The sequence below is a fragment of the Cherax quadricarinatus genome, chromosome 30 (assembly GCF_038502225.1).
Source record: "Cherax quadricarinatus isolate ZL_2023a chromosome 30, ASM3850222v1, whole genome shotgun sequence".
Taxonomy (NCBI): domain Eukaryota; kingdom Metazoa; phylum Arthropoda; class Malacostraca; order Decapoda; family Parastacidae; genus Cherax; species Cherax quadricarinatus.
Genome location: NC_091321.1, coordinates 8,783,612 through 8,796,191, shown reverse-complemented (window position 1 = coordinate 8,796,191; position 12,580 = coordinate 8,783,612). Strand labels below are relative to the sequence as shown.

At 39.5% G+C, this 12,580-nt stretch overlaps 1 protein-coding gene across 3 annotated transcripts in view; it reads left to right on the top strand.

Moving 5' to 3' along the window:
• Positions 1 to 12,580, top strand: part of LOC128692622 (uncharacterized) — a 422,893-nt gene that overhangs the window by 170,357 nt on the left and 239,956 nt on the right. For 2 of the 3 annotated variants that reach the window (XM_070089869.1, XM_070089868.1), the window contains exon 6: positions 3,931 to 4,356. The exons of the other annotated variant lie outside the window; for it this stretch is intronic. In XM_070089869.1, coding sequence (XP_069945970.1) covers positions 3,931 to 4,356 — 426 coding nt within the window. The remainder of the gene's footprint in view (positions 1 to 3,930; positions 4,357 to 12,580) is intronic. 3 annotated transcript variants of the gene reach the window in all.

Below are 12,580 nucleotides of genomic sequence, written 5' to 3'. Positions count from 1 at the left end.
TGTGATTTACGTATTATAAAATACTAATTACAGAGAGGGCCACTATCACACCTAGCATGACTAGGCATTTTGGGCAGACTAAGATTAATTCAAAACTCTAGCAACAATGAAAGAATGACAATTAGCAATAAAGAAATGGCTTCAAGTTGTCACCATTGCCTTCAGCACTGCACAGTACTTACATTCCACTATGAGAGAAACAGTTTTTGCCACAAAGGCTCCATTTCAGGACCTTAGAGAACTGGATGAAATGACAGCTAGAAGTGTAAAAAATTGCATTCTCACTAGCAATAATAATTAACAAATCAGAAACTAGCAAAGTGCCAAATAATTAGAAACTGCCGAATGTTTCCCCAGTATTAAAATAAATTGTGAATAGATGTGCACCCCTTGAGTATGTCTCATTATCTTAGCATCAGTTTATTAGCAACAACATTGAATGCTATAAATTAAATACAGGTGTTCGTCAACTTATGATGGGGTTATATTCTGACAAACCCATCATAATTCAAATATGAATATGATATGATAAATAAATTTGTAAATAAATAGCTGTTGCTGAATGAGTAAATGTACAAATAATCACTGATACTAAATACCAGTACTGAAAAGTAAATAAATGAATACAAGTTACAGATGTGCTCCCTTCATGCTGGGTAATTATCTTAAATTTCATCATAAAGTCGAAATATTATTGTAATCTTTTATCTATTTTCCTATGTAATTTATGGTGAAAGAAATGTAGAGTTGAGGACCATATTGACATAATATTTTCCTAAATATCACTATCATAGCTAATGACTATTGCTGTCATAGCTAATGACTGTTACTATCATAGCTAGTGGCTGTCACTATTATAGCTAGTGACTACCACTATCATAGCTAGTGACTACCATTATCATAGCTAATGACTACCACTATCATGGCTAGTGACTGTCATTATAGCTAGTGACTATCGCTATCACAGCTAGCAACATGTGAAGTCTTTAGTAACTGAACTCTCCTGTTTAGCCATCTTCATTATTGATCATATGCCATGAAATAAATTTTAGGTGGCATTTTCTTAACAGATATTAGAACACACTAAAAATTAGAGTAAATGATATTGCAAGTGTATTTCTTAAAGTTAGAATTCCAGTACAAAGGAAATATCTTAGCCTGGGGATGTCAGATGAAATTAAAAATTGCATACTGCAGTGAAGATTAAAAGTCTTGACTAGTTAACTATTGTTCATACTATTGGCCTTGCATTAGCACTGCTCTCATCAAATTGTAGTCCTTTAACTTTTAATTTTATCTTCCATGTTTTTATTCACAAGTAAGTTTATTTAGGCACAGGTACACATTAGTACAATTATCATATATAGTGTAAATTACTTAGGATGACCCAAAAAGGTCAAAGCAGCTTACTTCCATATAATATTTCTTTTGTTAGAGGAAAACAGACACTGACATTGTCCAGTATGTTGGGCAGCTTTGATTAGCTATAACAAGTCATTAATTCAAGTCACACAAGCAACTTGATGAGGAAGGGGTAAATCCTTGATGCTGGTGAAGGACTCTTGATCCAGGGAATTGGAGATATCATCCCCATCCTTAAACTAAGTCTGATTTCTTCCCATTCCCCAGGCAGTATATGACCCTTTCAGGTTTAGCACTTCCCAATGACTATAATAGTAAGTCCAAAATGTATAATCAGGCCAAATACAATTCTTGGAATGATCTTGAGTACATACAGACTATTGCACTCAAGACTACTTCAGTAACAGTAAATGTGAGTAGATACAGTAACAATAGGTATGAGCAAATACAATAACAGTAGGGATGAGTAAAAACAGTAAGTGTGAATAAATGCAGTAACAGTAGGTGTGAGCAAATACAGTAACAGTAGCTGTGAGTAAATACAGTAGCAGTAGCTGTGAGTAAATACAGTAACAGTAGGTGTGAGCAAATACAGTAACAGTAAGTGTGAGCAAATACAGTCAAACACAATGAGAGATATTATGATTGAACTGAACTCATACATTGTAATATGTTTATCCTTCATCATACTCATCTTGTACCCAGAACAAATAATGTCTTGTTAATTTCAGTTTTAGATTCCCCTAAAGCAGTTCATGTCAGTGAATGCAATTCTTTAATGTTTCCTTAATAAGATTTATTTAATTATGGGCAGTAAAGGTATAGGTACTTGCAGTAAAAGTATAGTTAGAAAGAGCAATCACCACATCACTGTCATGATCAACACTACAAGTACACCACCAATAGTTTTGTGTCTTGGTTCTCAAAGTATCACCTTGATGCTGATAAAGGGCTTACGATCCATAGGGCCTATCCTTCTCCTCCTTGGACCAGTCCTGATTATTTCTCATTCCCCAGGCACTGTATGATCACTAGTTTTGCACTTATCCATTCTGATAATAATAATAATAATAATAATAATAATAATAATAATAATTTCATACCATAGCTGCAGACATTTGATCACTGGGTATGGAATACCATATTGGTTAGAGGAAATAGGCATGTTGAGAGCCTCACTAATTCAAAATTGCCTCTCTCTCTCTCCCCCCCTCATCTACATAAATATACCCAACAGTGCCTTAACTTACTGAGCAAGTGATGCCTATATCATAGTGCTACACCAGTTAACACTACACTGTTCAACATAGACTAAGTGCCACTGTTTCTAAGTTCATTCATAATGCCATGAATTCTAACAAGTATTATTATTATTATAATCAAGGGGGAAGCGCTAAACCCGGAGGATTATACAGCGCCTGGGGGGGGGGGATGTGGAAGGCATTCAGGCTTAATTTGGGGAACTGGAGCACAGATCCAATTCCCTAAATCAAGAGCCCCTCACCAACATCAAGGAACCTTCCTTGAGGGGTTCTAACAAGTAAATTTAATTATCTCGATAACTTTTCTAATGATAAATGTAAGTTTTTCAGAGTCCATGCAGATGCATTGATTTTTGCAATTTATGGTTTCATAATATTGCATTTTATGGCACCAAAATTGTGCTTTTTAATTCAAGTGTGCCATAGAACACCCTACACTTGTATAATTTGTGGAATAAGTGTATTTCAGTCCAAACTATCAGCTGGAGAAAGAATAAAAAGCATGTACAGTATTCTTAGTAGTTTTCTAAATTGTAAGATATTAGTTAGCTTTGAAAAGAGGCATTACATTATATTATTTTGATTTTCATGAAACACTTTAAAATATTCTAATCTGTTTTAGAGGAAGGAAGGTAAGAAAGGATACTGGAGCATTGTATTTCTCCAAAGTATTTTTATAAGTGGGAACAGAGCTATACACTGGAGTGCTCCCAGTGTCCTCAGCTATGCAGGTAAGAGTATACTATGTAACTCAGCAAACTTAAAAAAACTGTTCATTAACACTTGTTGAACAGTGATTCATAAAATTATATTAATATGAGCTCTTTCCTACTCATGAATTAAAATATGGAAATTCCTTGATATCTTATGAATATACTGCATCTGGTATAAATTATGGGTTAAATTAAAAATTACTGTTGAAAAATATGAACAGTTGTTGAGTTACAGTGAAGTACTTTTTTTTTTTGGTGTTAATCCTTTTGCACTGTATGGTTTTTGCAACATAAATATTTGCTTTCTGTCACAAATGATTTGGAAGCTAAGAGCACCTTTGAATGTATATTTGAGGATAGTGTGAGGGGTCAGACAGAAGTATGATGGGCCACACAGCAGTGTGAGAAAGAGACAGAGGATGAGAGCAGTGACAACGTCACATGGCAGTGTGAGGATGAGACAGCAGTGCAAGAGCGAGAGTGCAAGGAAAGAGTGAGTGATGATGAGACAGTGTGAGGGGTGAGCCTGCATATGAATCAATGAGTGTGAAGTAGGATGAGTGAAGCCCACAGTAACCAGGTGGCTGCCACAGGGGTAACCAGAGCCACGATGTGTGGCTACAGGCGCTGCCACTGCTTGACCCCACCTTCACCCGGCCCGGACACTTTACTGAGCAGGTAACGGAGATGTCTAGGGTGGCGGGCCTGGCTACCCCTGACCCAGGGGGCACCTCTGGGCCTGCCCCCATGCTAGTAGGGAGCCAGGAGCCTGGGGCCATCCCCAGCCCTGTGGCAATTGGGAACCACCCCGGGCGAGCCGGCGTCTCAACTAATTCCATTGGTGATCGTGGCGTGAGTCCGGCCCTTCGTCACCCATTCCGAGTCAGCCCGTCCTTCAGCGGCCCGTCCAGCCCTGACCCGGCTCCTAGTGTGCTTGGTCAGGTTGATCCCGACTGGCCGCGAGCCCTGCCTCGTCGCGGGCTCAAGTCTCGCCTACTGAGGATCAAGACCAACGCCGGGTTAGTCAGCCTCGTACAGCCCCGCCACGCTCCGCAATGCCCCGTGCAGCTAAACCCGTAGTGACGAACACACAGCGAGCGTCTCCAGTAGACCAGAGACTCCAACCCTACCACCTTGACCATACCACAGCCTTTCATCCTGGCCATACAACAGCTTTCCACCATAACCTTTCCCACCTTCCATCCTGGAATATAACCATCCTATCACCAGAATCTCTATCAGTATATGAAAGTACATCCTTCCACTCTATTACCCTATGAGAGTACATCCACCCTATTACCCTAAGAGAGTACATATTCCCACCCTATCACTTGTGTGTCTGCTGCATTCTTATCTTTTCCCTCGTTATTCTGTACACATAACATATGCTGTTTTACTCACATTTTTAATATGATACACCCTGTTCTACACACATTTTTCAAATATACTTATGCACTTATGTCCACATTTACACGCTACACATCCACTTGATTGAGTGACTCTGCAGATGAGAGGAGAGGGTTCCTGTTTGGAAATTGTCAATTCTGACATGAAGTTTCTGGATTTTATTTGCCTTTCCTCAAGAATAACCAAGGGAATGTTTATGAGAACGAGTGGCAGGTGACTGTTATACCCAAATACCTTCCATAGCCAGATGGCCAGGGAATTTTTTGTTTCAGTTGTGTTTTTCTAATCTGGCAAGTGTTGTTGTTGTAGTCAGATGATTATTGCAGTCAAATGATTTTTGTTGTAGCCAGGCAATTGTAACCTGTGGTTGTGGCCAAGTGATTGGTGCCAGGAAGTTGTTACAGCCAGGTGAGTGTTGTAGCCATGTGAAAATTGTAGTCAGGTAAATGTTGTAGCCTGGGTAGTGTTAACATACTCATATCCTCCCTGCTTTTGCCTCTTGCAAGGTGCAAGCAATATTCTCCATGTCTGATCATGGACATTTTTTCATCAGAGGTGGAGATTAAAATAATAATGGTATTGTGATTCTTTTAAAGTTGAATGCAGTGTTTTCATGTGGTTAATGGGGCTTCCTGATTATATTAAAAATATGCATTAAATGTGCATGTGTGTCAAACAACACTGCTGCCGTGATCCTAGGTTTTGTGCTCTCTTTTTGTGTGGTTAGTAACTGTTGCATTGAGTTAATCAGATTCATTAATAGGTTTGAAGTGGTAGAATATGTTTACAAAAATAAATTCACTCCATTGAGAAAATGTACTTTGGTGGGTAGATGATTGAATTAATGAGAACAACAATGTTATGTGCTGGGTTGAGAGTGCTCTCTAAATCCATCACCTATGTCACTGTCTCAAACACCTTCCTTGAAGGCAATTCTTGTAATTTTTGAAAGATCTCTCCTATTCCATTTTCCAGTGCTTTCATATTTAATCATCAGCCATCCTCCTATTTTGAACACAAAAATAAGGGTGTCATATCGAATGATTTTGTGGTAGACATAATTTGTTTGTGTGTAATGTGTACATGTATGTATGACATATCTACAAGAGTGAGCAAGGAGGGCATGACTTTGTGTACTTAAGAAAGTTCTAGTTGTATCATCATTCATCTACATTGGTGTAGGCAGTTGTGTAAATGGTTCCCTGACAACATATGCTCCTCTTACACACCATTTTTACTTACACAACCTACACACACACACTTGCTCACACGAATTGCACAATCTTTCATTCATAGAAATATATGCTGTATTTACATGAAAATATTTCAGTTTTAGCATGCATATTTGTGTGAAAGAAGTGTGTTACTGTATGTTCCCTAACATTGTTAGCAATGGCAATATTGACTTTACCTGCCTCTCTCCTTATTCCATATATGCCCACCTAGTTCCTTGCCCGGTCTACTGAGGACGTAGTGCCGAGAATCTCAATCTATTCCTTAACAGTTGTAGAAAGCATTTTTTTGTCTTTTTAATACACAGTTAATCTTTGTAACTAAAAATCCAATTGAAGGTAATCCTTTTCGATATCCCTCTTAATGTAGTAGTAATGAATCTCGTTTTTTTTAAAATTTGCAATGACTATATCGAACTATCGCTTAATATAGTCACACTGAGTGTCTTTCGGTCTGAGTGTCATTGTATCAGTTTATTTCAGTCTCTTCTTAAGTATCTAGAATCAGTGATGCTCTGTCTTTCAGTTTTTTTAGTACATAAATATATTTTGATCTTTTTCCTTGATATTCGCTAGACTGATCATTTATGATATAATGTATCTTCCTTAAATAAATATTACATATATCTATGTATGTATGTCCTTCCAGGGTAAGGTGACCTCATACAAGGAAACACATTCATCAACATTCATTCAACAGCTGTTTTGCCAGAATTGCAATGATAGCATAATTTAAATGATCCTTCAATCTGTGTGTGCAAATACAGTAAGCCACAGAGGGGAGATTAGAAAATAGAGCTTTAGGACTTTCAGTGTGAAAACTTCATCAAAAGTTAGGGGCTCGACCAAGGCCTTAAGCTCTTCCACCTGCTGTGTTTTACTTGCGTACACTGTCGTACATTTGTGAATTCTTGCCGATGTGTTGAATAATATAATATGTATATATATAAATATAAAAATAAATATAAATATAAATATAAAGAAAAATTGGATATCAAATTGGGGAGGAGGAGTATGGAAGAAGTGAATGTTTTCAGATACTTGGGAGTTGACGTGTCGGCGGATGGATTTATGAAGGATGAGGTTAATCATAGAATTGATGAGGGAAAAAAGGTGAGTGGTGCGTTGAGGTATATGTGGAGTCAAAAAACGTTATCTATGGAGGCAAAGAAGGGAATGTATGAAAGTATAGTAGTACCAACACTCTTATATGGGTGTGAAGCTTGGGTGGTAAATGCAGCAGCGAGGAGACGGTTGGAGGCAGTGGAGATGTCCTGTTTAAGGGCAATGTGTGGTGTAAATATTATGCAGAATATTCGGAGTGTGGAAATTAGGAAAAGGTGTGGAGTTAATAAAAGTATTAGTCAGAGGGCAGAAGAGGGGTTGTTGAGGTGGTTTGGTCATTTAGAGAGAATGGATCAAAGTAGAATGACATGGAAAGCATATAAATCTATAGGGGAAGGAAGGCGGGGTAGGGGTCGTCCTCGAAAGGGTTGAAGAGAGGGGGTAAAGGAGGTTTTGTGGGCAAGGGGCTTGGACTTCCAGCAAGCGTGCGTGAGCGTGTTAGATAGGAGTGAATGGAGACGAATGGTACTTGGGACCTGACGATCTGTTGGAGTGTGAGCAGGGTAATATTTAGTGAAGGGATTCATTGAAACCGTTTATTTTCATATAGTCGGACTTGAGTCCTGGAAATGGGAAGTACAATGCTTGCACTTTAAAGGAGGGGTTTGGGATATTGGCAGTTTGGAGGGATATGTTGTGTATCTTTATATGTGTATGCTTCTAAACTGTTGTATTCTGAGCACCTCTGCAAAAACAGTGATAATGTGCGAGTGTGGTGAAAGTGTTGAATGATGATTGAAAGTATTTTCGTTTTGGGGATTTTCTTTCTTTTTTGGGTCACCCTGCCTCGGTGGGAGACGGCCGACTTGTTGAAGAAAAAAAAAAATTATTTATGTATGTATATATATATATATATATATATATATATATATATATATATATATATATATATATATATATATATATATACAGTATATATTATATATGTATTATATATAATTTACTTATTTAACACATTGGCCGTTTCCCACCAAGGTAGGGTGACCCAAAAAGAAAGAAACCTCCAAAAAAAAATTTCATTATTATTCAATACTTTCACTATCACTCATACATAATCACTCTTTGCAGAGGTGCCCAGATACAACAGTTTAGATGTTCATCTAAACTGTTAATATCCCAAAGCCCTCCTTTTAAAGTGCAGACAGTGTACTTCCCATTTCCTAACCAGTTTCCCTGAATCCCTTCACAAAATATTACCCTGCTCACATTCCAACAGCTTGTCAGGTCCCAAAACCCAATTGTCTCCATTCACTCCTATCTAGCGCGCTCATGCACAGTTGCTGGCAATCCAAGCCTCTCGCCCACAAAACCTCCTTTACCCACTTCTTCCAACCTTTTCGAGGATGACCCCTACCCCGCCTTCCTTTCCCTACAGATTTATATGCTCTCCAAGTCATTATACTTTGTTTCTTTCTCTTTAAATGACCGAACCCCCTCAACAACAACCCCTCTTCAGCCCTCTGACTAATACTTTTAGTAACTTCACACCACCTCCTAATTTCCACACTACGAATTCTCTACATAACATTTACACCACACATTGCCCTTAGGCACGACATTTCCACTGCCTCCAGCCTCCTCCTCGCTGCAGTATTTACAACCCATCCTTCACACCCATATAAAAGTGTTGGTACCGCTTCACTCTCGTACATTCACTTCTTTGCATCCATGGATAATGGTTTTTGTGTCTTCACAGATACCTCAGTGCACCACTCACCTTTTTTCCATTGTCCTATGGTTAAACTGGTTAAACAATTGCAGATGGGCGATCTTAACTATGCAGGAAAAGCCACCGGGGGGGGAGGGGAATCTTTAGTGCAAGTACTTTCACACTTCTCAGTGCATCATCAGGAGCTGTGCAGTGTTGCAAAGGAGCAACCAAAGCAGGGAGAGAGGGGTCTCAGAGTAGCGTAGGTTTCACTGGCCACGGTTACCCTTAGACTGGGTTAGTGGTTGGTGCCAACCCCACCCTACCATTATCCCCCCCAGCTTGGGGCTGGTATCTCAGAAACCCTCCTACCCCATATGGGTAGTGGGGGGATGATGGTAGGGTGGGGTTGGCACCGACCACTAACCCAGTCTAAGGGTAACCTGGGCCAGTGACACTTACGCTACTCTGAGACCTCTCTCCCTGCTTTGGTTGCTACCTTGCAACATTGCACAACTCCTGATAATGCCATTTTAATAAACACCTTAAAACGTTATTGAAAGGGAATGATGAATTAATTAAATATCTGTCGGCTAGGTCAGCAACTCTACCATATTTATATGGGGTAATCAAGACCCATAAGTCAGGATGCCCAGCCTGTCCCATTATTAGTACAGTAGGCTCAGCAGCATATAATCTATCTAAATGGTTGGTTAAACTTCTAACTCCCATGGCTGGTAAGATCTCAGATGCACATATTAAAAATAATGTTGACCTCACTGAGAGGCTCCAGAAATTAAATGTCCCTCACGACTTTTCTTAAGTGAGCTTTGATGTCACAGCTCTGTTCACCAAAGTCCCTGTCCCCTGACTTGCTTTCGTACCTCGAAGAGGAACTAGAAAACTTCCCCGTGCCCTTCCCCATGAAAACAATAATTGAACTGATAAAACTTTGTGTTACTGATTGCAAATTTGTATTTGAAGGGAAATTCTGTGCTCAAAAACAAGGCATGGCAATGGGAAATCCCCTTAGCCCCTTACTCGGCAACTTATATATGGAATTCTATGAGACCAGACTTCTTAAAGACATTCTCCCAGATAAAGCTAGTTGGTTCAGATACGTAGATGATGTTCTCTGCCTGTTGTCTAATGATCACAAAATTGACGAGTTTCTTCCCGGACTCAATGGCTTAGTACTTTCCATTAAGTTCACGACAGAACATGAAATAAATAACACTTTGCCATTCCTAAATATTTTAATCCATCGGGTCGATAGGAAATTCAAATTTAGTTTATAGGAAGTCCACCAATGTGTCATCATACATTCACTACTATTCCAACCATGAAACCAGGATAAAAAGGAGTGTTCCTCACAATGTTCCTGAGAGCACTGCACATCTGCAGTCCAGAGTACCTAGAGGATGAAATGTCAGCACTAATGTCAGCAAAAAGGACTTTCTACAGGACTAAACCTAAAGAAGTGGTGGCCAGGAAAAATGTACTAGTTTTACCATACAATGAGAATCTGGCTTGCCTGCGTGAGGCTTTAAAAAAAGATAAATATAAACCTGACTTTCAAAAACACGGGGACAGTGAAACAAAGGCTGATTAAAAACACTCCAACAAAGTCGGTGGGGTTTACAAGGCCCCATGTACTCAGTGTCCTCTCTCATATATTGGTCAAACAAGTAAATTTCTGGAAATCAGAATTGCCCAGCATAAATACTCAGTCAGGACAGGGCAGGAGTCAAACGCTATCTTTAACCACATTAGTGCATGTAATCACCCACTGGGGTGGGATGCTGCCCAGATTATAGTACTAAACAGTTCTGTCATGGAAAGAAACATAATTGAATCTTCCCTCTTGAAACATGAAAGGAATACAGTATACAACTCAAATTATGGGTTATACAAGCTTGATAATTATTTAGTTGAGTCCATCGTACACAATCTTAAACAACAGTGCTATACAAAATCACAGGGTTGTTCATTATGCCAGGTGGGTTGATGGATTGGTGATGCCCGTCCAATGTCTATGTACCAAAACTTCACAACAAGTCAGTTTTGAAGGTTATATAACACCTGTAGCTGTTAGTGTACCATACAGTGACAAGCACACAAGATAACGTAAGGAAAGGTTAAAGGGTATTAGTAGAATTTTGATCATAGAAATATTATCAGATAGGCATAGAAGTCCCCATGTATGGGAAGCGATGTAGTGGAGGCAGGATCCATACATAGCTTTAAGCAGAGGTATGATAAAGCTCACGGTTCAGGGAGAGTGACCTAGTAGTGACCAGTGAAGAGGCGGGGCCAGGAGCTTAGATGCGACCCCTGCAACCTCAACTAGGTGAGTACACACACACACACACACACACCAATGGAAATAAGTCACTCTGACTTTTTTGGGTTATCCTAGGTTCTCTACACATTTACTGCTATGTATGATAATTCTATGTAACTGTATTTGCGTATACCTGAATAAACTTACTTACACACACACAAGGCCCGGTGGCCATAGCTCCCACTTTACACAGAGGGCCTGGGTTCAATTCCCAGCAGGTAGAAGCATTTTGATGCGTTTTCTTACCTGTTCACCTAGCAGCAAGTAGGTACCTGGGTGTTAGTTGACTGGTGTTGGTCGCCTCCTGAGGGACAAGATTAAGGACCCCAATGGAAATAAGTTAGACAGTCCTTGATGACGCACAGACTTTCTTGGGTTATCCTGGGTGGCTAACCCTCCGGAGTTAAAAATCCGAAGAAAATCTTATCTCTTATCTCTCTCTCTCTCTCTCTCTCTCACACACACACACACACACACACACACACACACACACACACACACACACACACACACACACACACACACACACAAGCTCATGGAGCAGGGAGAGAGAAGACCTAGTAGCAGTCAGTGAAGAGGCAGGGCCATGAGCTATGACTTGACCCCTGCAACCACAAATAGGCAAGCGCACACACACACACACACACACACACACACACACACACACACACACACACACACACACACACACACACACAAAAGCAGCCATGAGCGAGTAATTAATAAATACAATACAAGCCATGAGGGAAGGGGTGGTAAATCAATTCAGGGCTTTTTGCACTGTAGCCAGTATTTTGTCAGAGCTTTTCAACTGAACCTATCACCGTCCCAGGCGCTAAACTAAACACGGGAATATTGTAGGCGCCTCTTCATGGGCGAAGATTAGTTGTCAAGAAGTGTAAGAATTATGGAAAAATAACAGCTCACAAGCCATACCAGGTTGTAAATTGTAATCACTGGAATAAAATAATGGCACGAACCTATATGTAAGAATTCCCATTTCCTACCCTGTTAGGTACATGCTCATTTAACTCCCAAAACATGGAATATCACTTATCTGCATGTGTACCATTATTCATCTGGAAAGATCCACATATTTAGGCATTTCACCCCATGACAGTTAGGAAATTTATTTTGGCACAGGCACACACAAGTACAATTATCATACATATGTAAATTACCTAGGATAGCCCCAAAAAAAGTCAGACAAAACGACTTATTTCCATTGCAGTCCTCAAAGGCTACATTAAGTAGTATTGTCACTAATGGGACTACTGTACATGTTAAAATAATCTCCTAAAAATTAATAAAATGTTAGCATGACCCTGAGAAATTAATTTTAAGTAAAATGCTGCCTCTGATGCGAGTAAATAAACCCATACCAGAACTGTCTTATTTCTATGGCCTTTAGGCTGGAGAAATGAGTGTACTAATACTCAATAGTTCACTGTAATTAAAATTTCATATTTTGAATGACAAAGCATCGT